Consider the following 15286-nt stretch of genomic DNA (forward strand, 5'->3'; position numbering starts at 1 on the left):
CAAAGTCTGCTGCTTCAGTGTCTTTAGATATTTTTGTCAGATGTTACTATGGAATACTGAAGTATAATTACAAGCATTTCATAAGTGTCAAAGGCTTTTATTGACAATTACATGAAAGACCTCTGCAATCCGCCCTGGCATGCTGTCAATTAAGTTCTGGGCCACATCCTGACTGATGGCAGCCCATTCTGGCATAATCAATGCTTGGAGTCTGTCAGAATTTGTGGGTTTTTGTTTCTCCACCCGCCTCTTGAGGATTGACCACAAGTTCTCAATGGGATTGAGGTCTGGGGAGTTTCCTGGCCATGGACCCAAAATATTGATGTTTTGTTCCCCAGCCACTTAGTTATCACTTTTGCCTTATGGCAAGGTGTTCCATCATGCTGGAAAAGGCATTGTTCGTCACCAAACTGTTCCTGGATGGTTGGGAGAAGTTGCTCTCAGAGGATGTGTTGGTACCATTCTTTATTCATGGCTGTGATCTTAGGCAAAATTGTGAGTGAGCCCACTCCCTTGGCTGAGAAGCAACCCCACACATGTATGGTCTGGTTTCTTGGGTGCCCTGAAGCCTTCTTCACAAAAATTGAACCGCTCTCCTTGATGTTCTTGATGATCCGATAAATGGTTGTTTTAGGTGCAATCTTACTGGCAGCAATATCCTTGCCTGTGAAGCCCTTTTTGTGCAAAGCAATGATGACGGCACGTGTTTCCTTGCAGGTAACCATGGTTGACAGAGGAAGAACAATGATTCCAAGCACCACGCTCCTTTTGAAGCTTCCAGTCTGTTATTCAAACTCAATCAGCATGACAGAGTGATCTCCAGCCTTGTCCTCGTCAACACTCACACCTGTGATAACGAGAGAATCACTGACATGATGTCAGCTGGTCCTTTTGTGGCAGGGGTGAAATGCAGTGGAAATGTTTTTTTGTGGTATTAAGTTCATTTTCATGGCAAAGAGGGACTTTGCAATTAATTGCAATTCATCTGATCACTCTTCATAACATTCTGGAGTATATGCAAATTGCCATCATACAAACTGAGGCAGCAGACTTTGTGAAAATGAATGTGTCATTCTCAAAACTTTTGGACATGACTGTATATGCTGTATATTATATTTAAAAGAATCATAGCTGGTAATCAAGTGTTTATGCCTGCTGCAAAGCTTGAGATGCATGGCTATGAGGCTGATGTCAGTATTTTTCCACTACATATGGTCCTGAATCATTGATAATATTCTGTTTTGACTGAAAGTGCTTTTTGTCAGTGGGCCACAAGATGGCAGTGAAAACACTTTGAAATCATTGCATTCTGAGGTATGATCAATCAATCAATATCTCACCTTGATTCGAAATTGTTATTTTCAAAGAACTACATAGAGGTACGAAGGCATACATTTGAACCACTTCTGCCGCTACAGAAGGGACAATCAACACAGGCAGAATAGTATAGTATCATTTGCAAAATTCCCCTTACAACCATCCATCATTTCAAGACCATATGACTTGAAATGTATATTCACGAGGATACTTGGCAAATAGTGTATATACGGTAGGCAGAGCATCTGAAGACACTGATACTGATACTGTGGTAGACTTGGTGAATGGATGAGGAGACTCACCTCATGTCCCTGATCAGGGATACCTTGAGAGGGGCCAAGGCAGCGCCAGCGTCAGACTTGCGTCTCTCTATGTCGTGGATGAGACCTGATGTAGGGAGGAGAGAGAGGGATGTGGCTATGGCTTTACATCACCGTCCATTTATCACATTTCAACGAGTGGCTTACCTGGGGGACCCAAACCGGCTGGTGCTGCATCCGTCTTCTCTTTGCTCTCCTGATAATGGAGCAGGTGGGACCACAAGGCAGATTTACCCTGGCAGATGAAGATGCGGGAATGAATGAATACACATTGAATGCACCTAAATGCATACATGTGTGTTAGTGTGTATATAAACTGTTTTAAAATAATACTTGTGTGTGTGTGTGCGTGCTGACCTGTTTGACCTGCAGCCCGTGGCTCCAGATCCTCTCCAGCAGGTCACAGAGGGAGGCGATAAGTGTGTTCTCCTCCACGCCTGTAATGCTGACCTCCCCATGACCTAGCTCCACCGCCTCCCTGCCCATCTTCTCAACCAGCATGCGCTTGGTCTGGAGGGACAAACACATCACCGTACAGGGAGATTACCATCTCTGGAGGCCAGATGGTTGACACTACAGGTGCTGGATCTCAATATCCAAGTAATAGTCTACTGCAACGGTCATTGACATCAGAATACTTCTGAGTGACATTGAAACTAATGGAGACTCACTGAAGGTGTCGTATCTCAATATCCATGGGATTGTCTACTGCAATAGTCTACTGCAATGGTTATTGCAATCGTAATATGTCTGCGTAAGAGTGAGATGTAGGAAGACTGGTATTTATTGTACCTTATTCCTGCACTCCTTCAGCAGACCCTCCACAAACTTCCAGTTGGTCTGAGCGATGACGGAGGGGGAGAGGTTGGACAGCTTGGGCTGCCGAATGGTAGTGCCCAGGTTCCTGGCCTCCTGGATGTATTTCTGTAATGAGACAGAGAGGACAGGGTCAGACAGGACAGGGTCATGGAAGGACAAGGCTAGAGAGGACAGGGTCAGAGAGGACAGGGTAAGAGAGGACAGGGTCAGAGAGGACACACATGGAGTGGCCTAAGAGTAGGCTATACACCAAGGGAGAGTAATCATTTTGGCTCAATGTTCATCATCACATAAACACAGAGGGTCACACCACTCGGCAACCAACCACAGAACGTATACAGTGCATACAGTGGATAGATTTCTGGTCACTACTACAATGAGGGATTGATCATTCCAGAGGAGGGAGAGGGAGGAGCTCTGAGTCAGTTGTATAATGAGCTGAGCTGCCTGTACTGAGGTCATTTCATGATGGACGATGTGTTTCTGTCTTTTACCTTTCTGACCTCAACATCCATCCTGGGAGGCGTGTCAGCGCCATGGGTTTTCTGGGATGCTGTCAAATCAATCTAAATATTGCTTTCTTAATGTGGAGTTAAGTGCACCCTAAAGTGAAACCCTAAACCTGAGAAGAAACCCTGGAAAGTGATCTGGAGTATCAGGTAAAGCTGTGATGCTAGGAGGAGGAGGGAGTGAGGACCACATGGGGGGAGGGGCCATGTGGACGTGGTGTGAGGCTGAGGCCCCACCCACTGCCAACACATACCACATCCACAGTCACAGACTTTAGACAGGGCCTGAAGGACTGTGAGAGCCAGTAGTAGTCTAGAAACAGCAGGAGCTGCCGCTCCGGGAACAGACACTCCACATGCTGGGAGCGTGTGTGTGAGATGGAGAGAGAGAGACCAAAGAGAGTGTGTGAGAGAAATACAGTAGATAGATGTAAGGGAGACAGTAGGTGTCAGAGGGATAGAAAAAGAAAGAGAGGTTAGGTCAAGATAAAATAATTGAGGTATAGAGAGTAAAAGAGAAAATGGACAAACAAGACTTTAATTCAATCGTTCCAGACATTAGGTATTTAGAAGTGAATACCGCAAGCCATGAAGAAGAGTGAGGAAGAAATCGACAAGAAACTAACGATAACACAAAAACAGATAGACAAAATCCATGTGAATATGGTTTGGGAATGTTAATCCCGTTTTTCTAGGGCTGCTTGATGTCCTCTCACCTCTCTCTGGTCGTTGTCCAGGTAAAGGTGTTCAGCGTGTTGTTTCTGTCTGTCCTTCCTCCTCCACTGTGCTGGAGCACTCCTCTTCGCCCATCTAACATACAAACAAAACAACTTCACTTAGAAAGACACAAAAGCCAAATAGCAATGATAGAGACAAACATATTTTTTCAGTATTATCAATCAAAGTATACTGCTCAAAAAAATAAAGGGAACACTTAAACAACACATCCTAGATCTGAATGAAAGAAATAATCTTATTAAATACTTTTTTCTTTACATAGTTGAATGTGCTGACAACAAAATCACACAAAAATAATCAATGGAAATCCAATTTATCAACCCATGGAGGTCTGGATTTGGAGTCACACTCAAAATTAAAGTGTAAAACCACACTACAGGCTGATCCAACTTTGATGTAATGTCCTTAAAACAAGTCAAAATGAGGCTCAGTAGTGTGTGTGGCCTCCACATGCCTGTATGACCTCCCTACAACGCCTGGGCATGCTCCTGATGAGGTGGCGGATGGTCTCCTGAGGGATCTCCTCCCAGACCTGGACTAAAGCATCTGCCAACTCCTGGACAGTCTGTGGTGCAACGTGGCGTTGGTGGATGGAGCGAGACATGATGTCCCAGATGTGCTCAATTGGATTCAGGTCTGGGGAACGGGCGGGCCAGTCCATAGCATCAATGCCTTCCTCTTGCAGGAACTGCTGACTCACTCCAGCCACATGAGGTCTAGCATTGTCTTGCATTAGGAGGAACCCAGGGCCAACCGCACCAGCATATGGTCTCACAAGGGGTCTGAGGATCTCATCTCGGTACCAAATGGCAGTCAGGCTACCTCTGGCGAGCACATGGAGGGCTGTGCGGCCCCCCAAAGAAATGCCACCCCACACCATGACTGACCCACCGCCAAACCGGTCATGCTGAAGGATGTTGCAGGCAGCAGAACGTTCTCCACGGCGTCTCCAGACTCTGTCACGACTGTCACGTGCTCAGTGTGAACCTGCTTTCATCTGTGAAGAGCACAGGGCGCCAGTGGCGAATTTGCCAATCTTGGTGTTCTCTGGCAAATGCCAAACGTCCTGCATGGTGTTGGGCTGTAAGCACAACCCCCACCTGTGGACGTCGGGCCCTCATACCACCCTCATGGAGTCTGTTTCTGACCGTTTGAGCAGACACATGCACATTTGTGGCCTGCTGGAGGTCATTTTGCAGGGCTCTGGCAGTGCTTCTCCTGCTCCTCCTTGCACAAAGGCGGAGGTAGCAGTCCTGCTGCTGGGTTGTTGCCCTCCTACGGCCTCCTCCACGTCTCCTGATGTACTGGCCTGTCTCCTGGTAGCGCCTCCATGCTCTGGACACTACGCTGACAGACACAGCAAACCTTCTTGCCACAGCTCGCATTGATGTGCCATCCTGGATGAGCTGCACTACCTGAGCCACTTGTGTGGGTTGTAGACTCCGTCTCATGCTCCCACTAGAGTGAAAGCACCGCCAGCATTCAAAAGTGACCAAAACATCAGCCAGGAAGCATAGGAACTGAGAAGTGGTCTGTGGTCCCCACCTGCAGAACCACTCCTTTATTGGGGGTGTCTTGCTAATTGCCTATAATTTCCACCTGTTGTCTATTCCATTTGCACAACAGCATGTGAAATTGATTGTCAATCAGTGTTGCTTCCTAAGTGGACAGTTTGATTTCACAGAAGTGTGATTGACCTGGAGTTACATTGTGTTGTTTAAGTGTTCCCTTTATTTTTTTGAGCAGTGTATGTAAATCAGTCTCTCTTGCGGAGGTGTGATCCTCACTTGTTGCTGACGGGTCCAGTGGAGAGCACGTCAGACTGCAGCCGAGGGAAGAAGCCGTGTTCGTAGCGACCCTGGCCAATCTTCATATCCAGCAGGTGGGGATGCAGGGCCGTGTGGTCGATCTTAACCACCCGCATCTCTATGGCCTTCTCTGGGGTGACACAGAGAGGGGAGGAGGATGAGGTACTGTCAAAGCAGATCCATTAGCACCATCCGTCATGGTGGATTTAACAGTCTTATGTCATGGTTAAGCCACTCTGTGAGTGCCTATGAGTCATAGCACTGAGGAGTCACATAGATTCACCACATCTCATCCCTGACTCCTCACCGCCACACCTCCATGCTGTGAGTTATCATCACCTGAACTCGGGTTGCAAAATTCCTTTAACCTTATCAAAATTGTCAGGTTTTCCAGAAATCCTTGTTGGAGGATTCATGATTTCCTGCTTATTCCCTTCTGTTTCCGGGAATCTTCCAACCTGGATTTCTGGAAAAACTGGGAATTTTTGTAAAGCTATCGGAATTTTGCATCCCTAACCTGACCCAACACTCAACATCATCAGCACCAATGACAGCAGGCTACATAGTTAAGACTATTACAACTGTGTAGATAACAGTGTAATTTCTTAGGTTAGTACATAACTGGTATGCATGCAATGAATCATACATACAATTACAGAGAGGAATTTGAAAGAATGTATAGTGAAAGGAAAAAATTCAACATCTAAATACATTTTGACATGAATTATTCCAGTTGCTACTGACTGTTCCCAAAGACAGAGTAGAAGACAGACCCTGTAATCATATTGTTCCCATAATGCATTGCAAGCACAAACAATAACCCGTCACCAAGGTGAAATAAGGATGGATTATTACTAAGGTGAGCCTTGTAGATCTCTAACCCAATGGAGTGAGGTTCAGGGGAGACAAAATCAATTTTCTCATATCGCTTTTGAAGGAGTTTGTCTGAAAACGAGAATAGTTACGTCTGTTGGCAAAGAAAGGTTCAAATAAATCAGTGTGGAAGGATTTGAGACGTGTGTCTTGAAAACATACAAGTATCTTACATCATCTGAGACAATGATCCCATAATAGTATAGGTGTGAAAATGGGATTCCTCTTTTCTTACCCGCCTCGTCGATATTGGTGCACGTCTGGTACATGGAGGTGCGCAGGGTGGGCGTGCGCACGTTCAGCATGCGGATTTTGTCCACGCGGGAGTCAAACACCCTCAACGTGTGTTCCTTGTCCTCGTCATCATGGCAAAGGATCTTACTATCGATGAAGGAGGCGAACATCTGAGTCTCCAGGAAGCGGGACAGGAAGGGCAGGTAGGGCTCAGGCTGGTCAGACAGGAAGGAGGCCTGGAATCGACAAGAATCACATCACAAAATGAAGTGAGGACTCCTGGGGGCCAATTAATATGAAAAGCTTTAAAGCGCATTAAAGAATGTTTCAGAGTCTGGAGTGGGACTACATCCCAAATGGCACCCTATTCCCTATATCAAATCAAATCAAAGTGTATTTGTCACGTGCGCCGAATACAACAGGTGTAGACCTTACAGTGAAATGCTTACTTACAAGCTCTAACCAATAGTGTGGTAAAAAAAGGTATGTATGTGTGTGTGTGTGTGTGTGTGTGTGTGTGTGTGTGTGTGTGTGTGTGTGTGTGTGTGTGTGTGTGTGTGTGTGTGTGTGTGTGTGTGGGTAAGTAAAGAAATAAAACAACAGTAAAAAGACATTTGAAAAGAACAGTAGCAAGGCTATATACAGACACCGGTTAGTCAGGCTTATTGAGGTAGTATGTACATGAATGTATAATTAAAGTGACTATGCATATATGATGAACAGAGAATAGCAGTAGCGTAAAAAGAGGGGTTGGGGGGGAGCATACAATGCAAATACTCTGGGTAACCATTTGTTCAGGAGTCTTATGGCTTGGGGGTAAAAACTGTTGAGAAGCCTTTTTGTCCTAGACTTGGCACTCCGGTACCACTTGCCATGCGATAGTAGAGAGAACAGTCTATGACTGGGGTGGCTGGGGTCTTTGACAATTTTTAGGGCCTTCCTCTGACAGCACCTGGTGTAGAGGTCCTGGATGGCAGGCAGCTTTGCCCCAGTGATGTACTGGGCCGTACGCACTACCCTCTGAAGTGCCTTGCGGTCGGAGGCCGAGCAATTGCCGTACCAGGCAGTGATGCAACCGGTCAGGATGCTCTCAATGTTGCAGCTGTAGAACCTTTTGAGGATCTCAGGACCCATGCCAAATCTTTTTAGTCTCCTGAGGGGGAATAGGCTTTGTCGTGCCCTCTTCACGACTGTCTTGGTTGTTTGGACCATTCTAGTTTGTTGTTGATGTGGACACCAAGGAACTTGAAGCTCTAACCTGCTCCACTACAGTCCCGTCGATGAGAATGGGGGCGTGCTCGGTGCTCCTTTTCCTGTAGTCCACAATCATCTCCTTAGTCTTGGTTACGTTGAGAGATAGGTTGTTATTCTGGCACCACCCGGCCAGGTCTCTGACCTCCTCCCTATAGGCTGTCTCGTCGTTGTCGGTGATCAGACCTACCACTGTTGTGTCGTCTGCAAACTTAATGATGGTGTTGGAGTCGTGCCTGGCCATGCAGTCGTGGGTGAACAGGGAGTACAGGAGGGGACTGAGCACGCACCCCTGGGGAGCTCCAGTGTTGAGGATCAGTGTGGCAGATGTGTTGCTACCTACCCTCACCACCTGGGGGCGGCTCGTCAGGAAGACCAGGATCCAGTTGCAGAGGGAGGTGTTTAGTTTCAGGGTCCTTAGCTTAGTGATGAGCTTTGAGGGTACTATGGTGTTGAACGCTGAGCTGTAGTCAATGAATAGCATTCTCACATAGGTGTTCCTTTTGTCCAGGTGGGAAAGGGCAGTGTGGAGTGCAATAGAGATTGCATCATCTGTGGATCTGTTTGGGCGGTATGCAAATTGGAGTGGGTCTAGGGTTTCTGGGATAATGGTGTTGATGTGAGCCATTACCAGCCTTTCAAAGCACTTCATGGCTACGTACGTGAGTGCTACGGGTCTGTAGTCATTTAGGCAGGTTGCCTTTGTGTTCTTGTGCACAGGGACTATGGTGGTCTGCTTGATAGCAGACTATATAGTGCACTACTTTTGACCATAGCCCTAGGGCCCCTTATCAAAAGTAGTGGACTATATAGGGAATCTTGTCCCTGATCTCACCTTGTCAAAGTTCTGCATCTGGTCCCTGTTGCTGAACCAGGACTCCTTGTCCTGGCTGGGCTGGATGACAAACACCTCGTAGTCGGCGAACATCTGGGTGAAGCGGTTGGCGAAGACCTCTCGCACCTGGATGTTGAGCTGGTGCATCTTCAGCTCCTCCTCATCACACTGCACCTTCAGGTCCTTGTTGCTGCTAGCATCCTCCCTCACATCCAGCTGGAAGAGGGAGAGGAAACACAGCGGGTCAAGAAAACACAGCACAGAAAAATAGAGAGAGTGAAAAAGAAGAAAAAGAGGGGTTTGATGACAGAAGTTAAGAAAGCCATAGAGCAGGGGTCGACAACAGTGGTCATCAATATTCCCACGAATAAAAAATATAGACATATGTGATCGTGTAATCAAGGTATGAAATTATTGATATTATCAAATCCAATCAATGTTTGGGCTTAGTTGTGGTCAATTTGCAGTGTTCAAATTATTAGAATTATGTTCCGGCCCCCCGACCATCCGCTGTGATAAAAATCGGCCCGCGGCTGAATCTAGTTGCCTACTTCTGCCACAGAGGGTATGGGTTTCTAACACACAATCTTATCTCCATGTTAGCACAGGCTGCTGGAGCAGTGATAGGAGCATGGGGGAGGAAGTCTGAGACGTTTTGATTTATTGACAAAAAAAAACTGAAAACCCACACATTCCTCTGTTACAATAAAAGTGTGACACAGTTGCAGATCTCAACATACATGTCCGCATAGACTTGAAGATGTGTAATGGCTACGAAGCCCAGATCAGATGGCAGGGATGTGATCCACTGAGCCCTCCTCTAATTCATCGCTCTACACCACTGATCCTAAATCAGGTGGTTACCTTAATGTGGGACATGGCTACAATGACCCTACCTGAAGCCTTACCCACGAATTGAGGAGCTAAAAGCAAACTATCAGGGCAGGCAATCTCTTCAGAGAAAGCTAATGCTAGCCCCTACTAGTCCATAAGCTGCTTACTATGGGCTCCTACAGATATGGAGAGTTGGAGAGACCTCCTCTCTGTTGTTAAAAGCTAATTCATTCATTCACTGGTCTGTAATGTGATTCTGCTGAAACATTACCATCTATTACCAACGGCCCTCTGTGTCGTGTTCAAACCAGATGGCAATTAGGTTCTGTATGGGTGCCAATTTTCTGTTGATGGCAATGTAGCAGACTTCCTCCGTCACCAGGGCTGAGCACAGCACACTCGGAGCTAGCCGGCAGCAGCTTACATGGGCAGCTCATAGACTGCCTTTCCCACCACAGTATCTTTGCTCTACAAACCCCTTAGTTATTTTCAAAAGAGTGTGACAGACATGCAGTATTATTCTGCATGAATCTACACTGAATATACCAAACATTAGGAACACCTTCCTATTATTGAGTTGACTCTACAAGGTGTCAAAAGTGTTCCACAGGGATGCTGGCCCATATTGACTCCAATGCTTCCCACAGTTGTGTCGATTTGGCTGGATGTCCTTTGGGTGGTGAACCATTGTTGATACTTTAACCGTCTCCTCCCCTTCATCTACACTGATTGAAGTGGATTTAACAAGTGACATCAATAAGGGATCATGGCTTTTACCTGGATTCACCTGGTCAGTCTATGTCATGGAAAGAGCAGGTGTTCTTAATGTTTTGTACACTCAGTGTATATGCATAGACTGACTATCTAGAATAATATGTTCCAGTCAAACGGATGACCATGGCCCTGCTCTCACCTTCTCCAGGCTGACCCCAGTCCTCTTGACCAGGGCCTGCAGTCTAGCGATGGTCTCGTTCTCCCTCAGCAGGTAGGAGTTGAGGGGCGAGCTGGCCAGGTTGCCGTTGCGTCTGTCCGTAACCATGTCGGTGGAGCGGAAGCCCCAGTGTTTGGCCTGGCCCTGGCTGTGGAGCGGGTTCCCCTCTGGAGACATGCCGAAGGCCAACAGCACCTCGGAGATCTCCTGGATGAACTCTAGCTTGTTGGGGAACAGAGGGAGGTCCTCTGGCAGCTCAATGAAGTGGTTGTCGATGTCCACGAAACACAAGTTGGCCTGGAATGACAGGTGGTCTTGTTTAGCTGTCATTGTAAACATGTCAGTGAAACAGAGGACACCAGAGAGAAGCAAACTGAGTGATAGTTATGTTCTTGTTATAGCAGAACCATTACCACTTTGCTCCACTAGGTGGCTTAACGCAGAGAAGTACCAATTGAGGCATAGTGAGAAAAGATGTGGATGACTTCAAGACATTAACTGAAGACAGTAATATAATATCAACAGATACTCTGAATGGGACAAACTACTCTTTTGAATAAGATCACCCCTCCATTGTTGATCTGCTGCTTTTCATCTTAAGAGTATTAGGATTTAAATATAGGAATGGATGAATAAGGCAATATTGAGATTGACTTAGGTCCTCAATTCACAAATTCTCAGGCTTTTTATTCGTCATAGCTCTTTCCATTGGACCGGCTCCAGATGTGTAAAAGCTTGTTGCACACACAGCACCCTTCCTCCAGGCTCTATGTTGAAGGGCCTTTAGCAGAATTGCTGTGTACAGTAGCAAAGCAACGTGTTTTGATCAACTGTAAAAGCATGGGTAAGCTACAACATGGTTAATGAGGGCTGTTTGTCCTCACAAAGGACAACACTCTACCCTCTGAGAACATTATTAAAAAGTAAACACAAACCCATTTTTTTTAAAGAAAAATCATTAAGCATAAATAATGTTTAACGACAACCATTTAGCATTTATCAATGGGTTATCTAAGTAATTAATCAATCATTTAAGTAAATTGATAAAAAATCCACATCCTTTGTCTAAATTTGTTGGAAAAACGACTGTTAACCAAAACGAAGGACAAAAACAAGCCTGGAGAGCTAGGGAACGAGGGATGGTTTGTAATCTGTGTTGTAAGGCCCTGTGATTCTCTCTACAGATTAGCCAATTTCATGCCGTCACCTTGTTGGGTGTATCAGACAGCAGATGGAGATGGGGTTGGCAGGAGTGTCCAGAGGGAAGTCGTTGTTAGTATTCTCAGCACAAACACCATTCACGCATTGCAATCTGATTAGAAATGACTTGTTATCGCTCTGACAGGCTGCATTTAAAGAGGGCTGGGCTGAGGGAATCCAACTAAATGGTTTCAGCTAGAGCTGAATGTTTCCAATTAAAAATGCCCTTTGGAGTGAAGGAATAGTGTTACGTCCGTCGTTCAATGAAGACCAAGGTGCAGCGTGGTAGGCGTACATTTTCTTTAATTTTAAATGTACCACCAAAAAACAATACAACAAACGTAAAGCTAGGAGTGCAAATACATGCAACACAAAAACAAGGTCCCACAACTGAAGGTGGGAAAAAGGGCTGCCTAAGTATGACCCCCAATCAGAGACAACGATAGACAGCTGCCTCTGATTGGGAACCATACTCGGCCAACAAAGATATATAAACATAGATTTCCCACCCTAGTCACACCCTGACCTACCAAATAGAGAATTTAAAGGATCTCTAAGGTCAGGGCGTAACAGTACCCCCCTCCAAAGGTGCAGACTCCCGGCCGCAAACCTGAACCTATAGGGGAGGGTCCGGGTGGGCATCTACTCCCTCGGTGGTGGCTCCAGGTTCGGGACGTAGCCCCCGCTCTGCTTGCGGCTCCCCCTACTTCCGTGGAACCGGACTGCCGACCATCGCTGGAGGCTCCGGCCTGCGGACCGTCGCTGGAGGCTCCGGACTGGGGACCGTCGCTGCAGGCTCCGGACTGGGGACCATCGCTGCAGGCTCCGGCCATGGGACCATCGCTGCAGGCTCCGCGCCATGGATCGTCGCTACAGGCTCCGCGCCATGTCACATCTCTGGAGGCTTCGTGCCATGGATCATCACTGGAGGCTCCTCATCACTGGAGGCTTCGTGCCATGAAGTATCACTGGAGGCTCCGGGCCATGGATCATCACTGGAGGCTCCAGGCCATGGATCATCACTGGAGGCTCCGGGCCATGGATCATCAGTACAGGCTTCGTGCCATGGATCATCACTGGAGGCTTCGTACGTGGAGCCGGAACAGGACTCACCGGACTGGGGAGATGCACTGGAGGCCGGGTGCGTGGAGCAGGCACAGGGCATACCAGGCTGTGAAGGCACACTGGCGACACAGTGCGTAGAGCTGGCGCAGGATATCCTGAACCGAGGAGGCGTACTGGAGACCAGGAGCGCTGAGCCGGCACAATCCGTCCTGGCTGAATGCCCACTCTAGCACGGCAAATGCGGGGCGCTGACACAGGACGAACTGGGCTGTGAAGGCGCACTGGCGACACAGTGTGTAGAGCTGGCGCAGGATATCCTGGACCGAGGAGGCGTACTGGAGACCAGGAGCGCCGAGCCAGCACAATCCATCCTGGCTGAATGCCCACTCTAGCACGGAAAATGCGGGGCGCAGGCACCGAGCGCACCAGGCTATGAATGCTCACTGGAGATACAATGCGCATCACCGCATAACACGGTGCCTGACTGGTCACACGCTGGTCACACGCTCAGGTCTCAACCCTGACTCCCCCAATCTCCCCGTGTGCCCCCCCCACCCCACATTTTTGGGGGGGCTGCCTCTCGGGCTTCCGTTGTTGCCGTGCTAGTTCCTCGTAGCGTCGCCGTTCCTCCTTTGCTGCCTCTATCTCCTCCCTTGGACGGCAACATTCCCCGGGCCTTGTCCAGGGTCCTGCTCCCTCCAGGATTTCCTCCCAGGTCCAGTCCTCCTGACCACGCTGCTTGGTCCGTTAGTGTTGGGATCTTCTGTTACGTCTGTCGTTCAATGAAGACCAAGGTGCAGCGTGGTAGGCGTACATTTTCTTTAACTTTAAATGTACCAACAATAAACAATACAACGAACGTAAAGCTAGGCGTGCATATACATGCAACACAAAAACAAGATCCCACAACTGAAGGTGGGAAAAAGGGCTGCCTAAGTATGACCCCCAATCAGAGACAACGATAGACAGCTGCCTCTGATTGGGAACCATACTTGGCCAACAAAGAAATATAAACATAGATTTCCCACCCTAGTCACACCCTGACCTACCAAATAGAGAATTTAAAGGATCTCTAAGGTCAGGGCGTGACAAATAGGGAGGATGAGAGAGGTGATAAAAGAGAGAAATGAAAAAGGTAAACAACCCTAGAGAAACAATTCCATGCATAAATCTCAAAAATCTATTTCGATTTGTGTGTGGCGTGTGTGTGTGTGTGTGTATATATGAGTAGCTGTGCATGTGTGTGTGTGCAAACATGCGTGCATAGGTGCATGAGTGTATAGGTTACCTCCTGAGGCAGCTCTAGTTTGGTGCGGTCACCCTCTCCGTTGGAGTGCAGGCCCATCAGGTAGGGCACTGGGGCATCCAGGAAGTGCAGCAGTGAGGCGGGCAGGATGGGCACATAGACATGCTGCCACTGGAAAGGGAACATTAAGGCTGTGATGCTCTCCGCCACAGTCATCAGCCTCTGGTAATCTGTCACACAAACAACAGAGGAGAGAGTCACAAACTGACTGGTTTTATATGGTTACAAAGGCTAATTGTTTCGACACCTACAGTATGCAATGTATTGTAATGTACAGAGTTAAACAGTCCACTCCAAGTCAAGTGTTTGGCATCCATGTAAACTTCCATCCAGTCATGTTTATCTACTTTCCTTCTCTATCAGTCACAACAAGTCTATATTCAGTAGCAGCTCTGTCTTTGCGTTTCTACTGCCAAAATAACTACTAGTTCTTCATTTGGCTTTCTGTTCTCCCCCCAGGACAGGTCCTCGCCCCCGTCCCCAGAACAGGCCCTCTTCCTTCACCTCTCTCCCCCAGAACAGGACCTCTCCCCTCTCCTCTTCCCCCAGAACGGCCCTCTCCCCTCTCCCCCCAGAACAGGCCCTCTTCTCTCTCTCCCCAGAACAGGCCCTCTCCCCTCTGCCCAGAACAGACCCTCTCCCCCCCAGGATAGGCCCTCTCCCAGGCCGGGTCTCCCCCTGGTTGGGCCACCTCTCCCAGGACCTGGGCCAGGGACTCAGAGACAGGAATACTAATCTATCCTGTCTGCTAGTGCTCTGACCTTGTCTGGTGAACAACAGGTCTTTTCAGAGCATGATACCTCCTTCCTGAGAAAAACCACAAACAAACACACACACACACACACACACACACACACACACGCATGCAAATGCAAGGACGTGTGCACAAACAAACACATGAAAGTACACACACACACAAACACAAACACAAAATGTGTGCACACACACACACACACACACAAAAGACACCACAGTATCATACACACACAGGCCTTGCCAACAGCTAATCTGGTCTAAGAGAAAACACACTCTTTAATAGGGTCATTCATCAGATATTCAACTGGGGGAAATCTAATGAGCTTCGGTGTTGGCGTAGTCCTCCACTTGTACTCCCCTCTGTTACGCTGCTTCCCACAAGGCCTTTCCAAGATGAATAAGGTCATCGGAGCCTATTTGAGTGGTTTGCTAACAGAATGAGAGCTCTATATACGGACTACTAACATGCAGGCCAGGCAGGGGAAATGGC

The 15286-nt window shown here is 47.6% G+C and overlaps 1 protein-coding gene across 2 annotated transcripts in view; it reads right to left on the bottom strand.

Moving 5' to 3' along the window:
* Window positions 1–15286, bottom strand: part of LOC115203252 (DENN domain-containing protein 5A) — a 71944-nt gene that overhangs the window by 20872 nt on the left and 35786 nt on the right. For both annotated transcript variants that reach the window (XM_029767783.1, XM_029767784.1), the window contains 10 exons: window positions 14023–14210; window positions 10452–10766; window positions 8705–8920; window positions 6620–6854; window positions 5491–5641; window positions 3682–3775; window positions 2430–2561; window positions 1995–2147; window positions 1785–1872; window positions 1620–1704 (listed from right to left, as the gene is read on the bottom strand). In XM_029767783.1, the coding sequence (XP_029623643.1) occupies window positions 1620–1704; window positions 1785–1872; window positions 1995–2147; window positions 2430–2561; window positions 3682–3775; window positions 5491–5641; window positions 6620–6854; window positions 8705–8920; window positions 10452–10766; window positions 14023–14210 (1657 nt within the window). The remainder of the gene's footprint in view (window positions 1–1619; window positions 1705–1784; window positions 1873–1994; window positions 2148–2429; window positions 2562–3681; window positions 3776–5490; window positions 5642–6619; window positions 6855–8704; window positions 8921–10451; window positions 10767–14022; window positions 14211–15286) is intronic.

Source organism: Salmo trutta, chromosome 12 (genome assembly GCF_901001165.1).
Source record: "Salmo trutta chromosome 12, fSalTru1.1, whole genome shotgun sequence".
Lineage (NCBI taxonomy): Eukaryota > Metazoa > Chordata > Actinopteri > Salmoniformes > Salmonidae > Salmo > Salmo trutta.